A 7,021-nucleotide genomic window follows, 5' to 3' on the forward strand; every position below is an offset into this window, starting at 1 on the left:
CTCGCGGCGCCTCTCGCGGTGGCCCGCCCAAAGGGGAGCAGGCCACCTGCACGGTCGCCATGTTTCTGACGTAGAACGTGGGGAAGTACTTCCGGGGCATCCCGGGCCCCGCGCTCCACTTCCGGGCACGCCTTATTCAGAGCAGAACCCGAAGCTTTAGGGTTCCGGGGCTTGGAGGAACAGATCCAGAGACTGGAGCTAAAGCGGCGCCTCTCGCGGTGGCCCGCCCAAAGGGGAGCAGGCCACCTGCACGGTCGCCATGTTTCTGACGTAGAACGTGGGGAAGTACTTCCGGGGCATCCCGGGCCCCGCGCTCCACTTCCGGGCACGCCTTATTCAGAGCAGAACCCGAAGCTTTAGGGTTCCGGGGCTTGGAGGAACAGATCCAGAGACTGGAGCTAAACACCTGCCATATTTAGCTCGGAGACTTTCCCCGGCTCACTCTTCCTGGGCCCTGACGGAAAGGGGAGACTGTGTTTGTTCTCCCAGAAAGTTTGCTCCTGAGCAGGGATGACGTTCCCGTTGAGTACCAGCGCCTCCGACTCGGCCTGGAGTTGGAGGGGGGCCATTGGGGATGGCAGTGGCAGAAACTGCTGGTTCTACTCCATTCCTCTGCGGACATCTGTCACAGCCCCTGGCCTTTTCCCAGGCACAAAACCGCCCCGAATAAGGTTACGTTCCCCCGTATTCCTTGCGGCTGGTGGGGACTCTCCTGTGGATTTTGAGACATCTCACCCCACAAGTAATTCAGGAGCTCAAACGGAACCATGTAAAATATAACCCGCCCAAGGGTGATCTGGTGAGATTGGATACCCCCAAGGTTTCCTGAAACCGTAAAGGCAAAATGCTGGAAAAGAGAAGAGCCGTTTTAAAAGCTGTGAACAGTGTTCAGTCTTGGAATTTACATTTGGGTAGACTGGGAAAACCTTTGAGTTATGCAGATATAAAGCAAATTCTCACCCATGGCTCTTGGGGGAAACCTGGAAGTCACCTGAATGTACATGTTTTGTCCTGAGAATAAAGCACTTCTGTTCAGCAATGAAAATTGGGAGTATGGCCGAAACCGGTTTGGCTCAGTGGATAGAGCGTCGGCCTGCGGACTGAGAGGTCCCGGCTTCGATTCCGGTCAAGGGCATGTACCTGGGTTGCGGGCACATCCCCAGTAAGAGGTGTGCAGGAGGCAGCTGATTGTTGTTTCTCTCTCATCGATGTTTCTAACTCTATCCCTCTTCCTTCCTCTCTGTAAAAAATCAATAAAATATATTTAAAAAAAGAAAATTGGGAGTATGTTCTTGGAAGAGCTGATTCTCTGAAGACTTTGGGCTTATTTGGGGAGAAATACTTATTTTTTGTTTGAATTTAGATTTCATTATGCTTGCTATTATTATTTTGGGATGTGCACATATGTATGTGATGTATTTATATGTATGTGTGATAGTTAAGTATTTGCTCAGAGAAGATCTGGAATTGATATGTAGTCACTGATGTTTTAGTTTGAGTTCTCAAAAAGCAGAGCCTCAGTTAAGGTTAGTATGTGAGTGAATTATTCAGGAATGAACATGGAAGAAAGAAGAATCAATACAAATATATGCTATTGAGTTGGCCATTGCAAGGGGTGAGGGATTCCCCAATGCTCGGGACTTTCTGAGAAGCCTTAAAAAAAATTTTTTTTAAAGGAAGAAGGGGGTGAAATAAGAAAGAGCAAGGCAGAGGTTTGCCACATCTGCTAGCAGGGAAGGCTAGGGAGGGAGGGGAGAGCATTCATAATGCTCTCAGAACCCCTCCCCCTCCCAGGATTGGAAGAAGTAACCACATACCTGTAAGTCTTTGACCTTTATTGCCAAATGTTGCCCCATCAAGCATGAATTCTCCAGTGCTTCTGAGTTGAGCAAGCATCAGTATGTGATGGTTCCTGCAGGAAGCTCTTATTGTATAGTCAAAGAAGCCCCGAGGCAAAAGTTAGAGGTGTGGCGTACTAGAGTACAAATGCAAGGCAAGGCGCAACAAATTATTTTATGCAAAATTGATACATGACTGAGATAAACTAATTACTGTAGCAATGATTACAATAGGAATGTAAAGGGAAAAGTATTTGAGAGCTTGTTTGGAGGTTCTAGCAGGGGAGCGCAGCTACTCGTATACCCTTGACCGAAGACCGGTCCTCTCCTCGGGGGGGAAGGTCGTCCTCTTCGACCGAGCGCGCAGCTTCGGGAGCCGCAGCTTCGGAAGGGACGCACATGGATCGGTGAGGGAGGAGGGGGACACCCGCCTAGCCAGCCAGATCAGCCGAATCAACCCTGGTGATTAATGGGGTGACAGATCTCGCAGCCAGATCGCCCTCACATCCCGGGGGAAAAGTATTTGAAGCAGTGCATAAGAGATGTCCAACATACTAGGCTAGAAGGATGGGAGGCCTGTTTATCATCACAGTGGAAGTGGCATAAAAGAGACTGTGAAAAGGATTTGGGTTTGGCATGGCTCATCTTCGGTTGCATGGGATTATAGTTAAGACCCTGATACATATGACTTTGAACAAATTACTTAATTTCTCCAGGCGTCAGTATCCTTATATATAAAATGGTAATGATAATAAGCATAGTCACAAGGCTGTTGTAAGGATAAATTGGACAGTGCTTGTGGAGAATATAATACAGTCCTTGTTGTATAGTAAGTGCTCAACAAATGTCATCCAGCCCCCACCTTCTCTTTCTCCTCCTCATCACCCCTGCCCAAATAAGTCAGGTAGTGTGGGTACTTTTTTTTACAATACTGATTTATTAAGAGGAACAGATTTTTTTTCCTTCTCCACCACATCCCTTATAATCTTCATCCACAGGCCCCCATTTTCATCTGTCTTCCTGTGCAAGGAGCTCCAAACAGCCACATGTTTGAAGATAGGAATTCTAGGGCGAGGTGATCAATTATCAGAGAAGGATGACCCTTAAGATAAGTCTTCATCTGAAAAATGGACAAAATATTATGTGTTAGATCTGCTGTTTTGGGGACTCAAATATACTTATACAGTTGAGAGCCAGCAAGGCAAAAAACATCCCCAGGATTGTAGGTGGATTGGACAAATAACAGATTATGAACCCAAATGGGTTATTTTTAAATTATATGTTGATTCTGTTGTATTTAATTAAAATTTTTTTCCAAGGGGAAATAGTGAAAGGGAGGAAGGGGAGAATTTTTTTAAAAGGAAGAAGAAGTGGGTAAAATAAGAAAGAGCAAGGCAGAGGTTTGCCACATCTGCTAGCAGGGAAGGCCAGGGAGGGAGGGGATCAAAAAGAGTTCCAGCTTATTCAGCTCTGTCCTAAAGGACCAATTCAACTTAATTTGTAATAAAAACTGAATCACAGTAACTTTTAATTATGATTTGTTTTCATTTAATGGCTACTGAAAATTAAAAAATGAAAAACACTATCCTATGAGGACCCTGAAATACTTTTAGAGGAAGGGGGTTTTCATAGGTTAATATGAAACTGCACATTAAAAGCTTAAAATGAGCATATTCTTTGGTCATTAATTATACTTAGAATTTATCTCAACAAAAATGAATAAGGGCATGTACACTAATTTACTATTCATTACAGCCATATTAATAATATAAAAATAAGAAATATATTAAATGTGTATTAATGGAGGTTGCTAAATATATGAGCATGTATGATGGACTTCTATAAGGCTATTAAAGTTGATGGTATAGAAAAGCATTGGTGTTGACATGAAGAATTGTTCACTAGCTATTTCCAAGTGAAATAATCAAGAAATCAAAAGATTATCTTATTTTTACATAAATATTATATAATTGTATGTGTTTAAAGTATTCACCAAAGTGTTAAGCAGGTGCCATTCTGGGATTATGGGTGATTTTTAATCTCTTCTTTGATCAAATAGACTTCTTTCCAGAATATACTGGGTAATTAAATTATTTTAAATTGGAAACCACTATTCTATGATAGATGCTTCTTTGGGGGTGGGGGGGAGGAGATTGGTGAAGGGGGAGAGACCACAGAGAGACAGGCTTCTGTCACATCCATTTCTGAAAAGTCCCATCAGGGCCAAGTGTACAGCCTGCCTGGCTTGGACAAGGTTGGAAGGCAGAAAGAAAGGGCCTGACGTTTTTACCTGTCCTTAGTCTGTAGCACAGATGTGGCCACACCCATTGCTGACGCAGTGCTCCCCTAGGTCACAGTCCCAGTCACCGCTGCAGAGCTCAACGCAGGTGCCTACGTTAGACGAGACCAGCTAAATACATTATGCTTTAGGTACAGGGGCTAGAGAGGACAGCCCTTGTTTAAGGAGCCAGTTACATCTTTTGTTTCTTTTAGTTTAATACATAATGTAATTTAAATGATTACTTTCAGAATAACATTCATTAATATATATTTTATTTTTAAGTTTTTAAAAATATGTTATTGATTTCAGAGAGAGGAAGAGAGAGATAAAAACATCAATGATGAGAGAGAATCATCGATCAGTTGCCTCCTGCAACCCCCCCTCCCCCGCCCCAGGGGATTGAGCATACAACCCCGGGCATGTGCCCTGACCAGGAATCGAACCGGGACCTCCTTGTTCATAGGTCGATGCTCAACCACTGAGCAACACTGGCTGGGCAACATCTTATATATTTTAGTTAAAAATTATACATTCACATAATCCCAATAAAACAAGGACTATTTTAAAGATGTGTAAGAAGGGGACCTGGTGGGGTGTCTACAATGCACTTGCAGATTTCAGAGCAAATCAGTACTATCTTCCCATGTTTCTATTAGCTTTTGTTGATTTATGATGAGAGGGTTAAAAACGTCTTGTCCCTGCTCACGGAAGTTTGAACACTCATTATATCTGATTTCTTACTATGTACAAATCATAGAGCTAAGTCACTCAGGAAATACAAAGATGTAAGATGCAGCCTAGAGTCTAACAATGAAAATAAGACATGTTTCAAGCACTACCGACAAAGCACCTTGTGATAAATGTCCTGAGAAAAGTATATCCAAAGGACTAAAGGGGTTCCGAAGAGAGAAGACATTTATTTCCAATTAATCAGAAAACGGTGAGGAATTTTTAAAGGCAGAATTGAGAGGGGCAGTAGAGTGTTGTGAGAAGAGAAAATAATTACTAGCAAAAGTCCACAAAGGGAAAATGGAACAGGCAGGTAAGGTGCCGTGGGCACAATATTTAAGGACGCATTTGCACAACTCTGAGAATGAGTAGCTTCTTAAATGTTGTGTCCTAGGTGCCTCGTCTGCCTCCCTCTTCACCCTGAAATACAAGGAATACAGGAGGAATGGCAAGCAGAAGGTGGATAAGTATTAGAAAACTGCTGGAAGTTAAGCAGGAAAAGTAGGCTGGGGACAAAGTTACAGAGGATGGATCTTGAGTACCCGAGGAGTTTGGATTTCATTGGGCAAGCCAAGAGGGAAGCATGATTGCTATTTGCTTATGCAGGTTATTCTAGTGTCACAGCACAGAATGAACCAGGATTCAACAAGTAATTAAACTTCAGGAGGAAGAGGGGGGCAGGAAGAGCTGCTGAGAGGCTATGGCACAGGCTCAAGCATGGGGCAATCAGGGCTGGAAATATAGCGTGGCAATCGCGGGTGGAAAGGAAGGAACATATGCAAGAGACAATTTCAAAGAACGGGCAATAATTGGAAACCAGTTGCATGGAGGGGAAGTAGAGCAAAGAAGAGAGAGGGGTAAGAGTGGAATCTAATAGTCTTTGGGAAGCAGAAAGAAATAGTTTGCGAGTTGGTGGAGGGGGCAAAAATTTGCCAGATGCTGCAGAGGCGAAAGACTTTGGCTCCTGAAGAGAGTAAAGAGACTTGTCCACAGGATCCAGGAGAGAAGTTTCAGCAGTGATGGGGGCAGCAATGGAGACTCTAGTCAGGCTTCAAGGGGTTAAGGGATGGAGTATGGGTGGAGAATTAAGATTACTTCTTTGAGAATGTCGATGGTGAAAGGAAGAGACTGAGGTGATTAGTGTTCAACATAGTTAAGAACACACTTTCTCTAGACAATCCAATTTATTTGTAGCAAGAGACGAAGAAACTGGTAGAGAGAGAGAGAGATGCTGGGGAGGTGGAAGGTGGCTGATGCAGGGGTAGAGGAGGAGGAATGGAGGAGAGTCCAGGTGGAGGGGTGACCAGGGAAAGGAGGCGGAGAAAGTGGAGGCAGAAGAAAAGAGATTCTGCAGTCAAAGTGGGTCCCTGCAATGACTCCTTGACTAGAATATTTGTCCTTCTCTTGTTTCTCTACCCCCCGTCCCGCCCCACTCCCCACCCGCACACACTGGGCCATGATGTCCAACTTTCTGGCTCCCTCATTGAAGAAAACAGGGCTGCATTCTGCCTGGACTCACCCAACAGTTTCAAGGGTACCACCGAAGCCTGAAGCTCCTGTACCTCTGCGCTGAGGGTGATGATGGCCACAAGGAGAAGGAAGCCCACCAACTTCATGGTGCTGTTGGAAGCCTGTGGTACAAACGCAGCAGCAGAGCTGAGAACAGCTGAAAGGTATTCCCTTCTGCCCACTGAGCTGAAATGCAAGGCTAAGGGTGGGACTAAGGATTGTGGGAGCCTAAGCCCTGCCCTGACTGATAGTTCTTCAGAACACACGCCGTGTGCACCCTGGGTCATGCCAGATCGTTACCTAAGCAAGTCTCTGAGCCAACAGGACATCCTCCTCTGATAGACAAATAACACTCCTAAACCAGGAAAGACATGAGCGAGTGACTGAGAAAGGGGGTGGAAGGTGGGCACTAACTTTTATTATGTACTTGCATTCACAAATTCATTTTTTAACACAATTACCAAATGTCTTCTCTGGGCTGAGCACAGGCTAGGAATGAGGAATACATCCTTATGGAAATTACAACCTAGGAACTGGGTGCTAGCTAGTGAGGGTACAGTCCATTCTTCCCTGTCTCCTCTCTATGTTCTGAGCCCTCGAGCCTCTGAGATTGATGGCAGAGAGAGGCGGTAAAAGAGCAGGCAGGGGCGGTCCTAAGTCAGCT

At 44.7% G+C, this 7,021-nt stretch overlaps 1 protein-coding gene and 1 long non-coding RNA gene across 2 annotated transcripts in view; both read right to left on the reverse strand.

Annotated features, from left to right (window-relative positions):
* The window catches only part of HEATR6 (HEAT repeat containing 6), a 26,810-nt gene extending 26,495 nt beyond the window's left edge, over window positions 1-315 (reverse strand). Inside the window, exon 1 of the mRNA XM_015572520.1 lies at window positions 200-315. Coding sequence (XP_015428006.1) covers window positions 200-300 — 101 coding nt within the window. The 5' untranslated portion in view covers window positions 301-315. The remainder of the gene's footprint in view (window positions 1-199) is intronic.
* Window positions 316-2,755: 2,440 nt separating this feature from the next.
* On the reverse strand, window positions 2,756-6,622 carry LOC107185155. Its single transcript, XR_001516078.1, has 3 exons — window positions 6,368-6,622; window positions 4,129-4,229; window positions 2,756-2,958 (listed from the first exon to the last, which is right to left on the reverse strand). It is a non-coding gene; the product is annotated as an uncharacterized LOC107185155 (long non-coding RNA).
* Window positions 6,623-7,021: the final 399 nt, after the last annotated feature.

Source organism: Myotis davidii, unplaced genomic scaffold (genome assembly GCF_000327345.1).
Source record: "Myotis davidii unplaced genomic scaffold, ASM32734v1 scaffold109, whole genome shotgun sequence".
In the NCBI taxonomy this organism is placed as follows: domain Eukaryota; kingdom Metazoa; phylum Chordata; class Mammalia; order Chiroptera; family Vespertilionidae; genus Myotis; species Myotis davidii.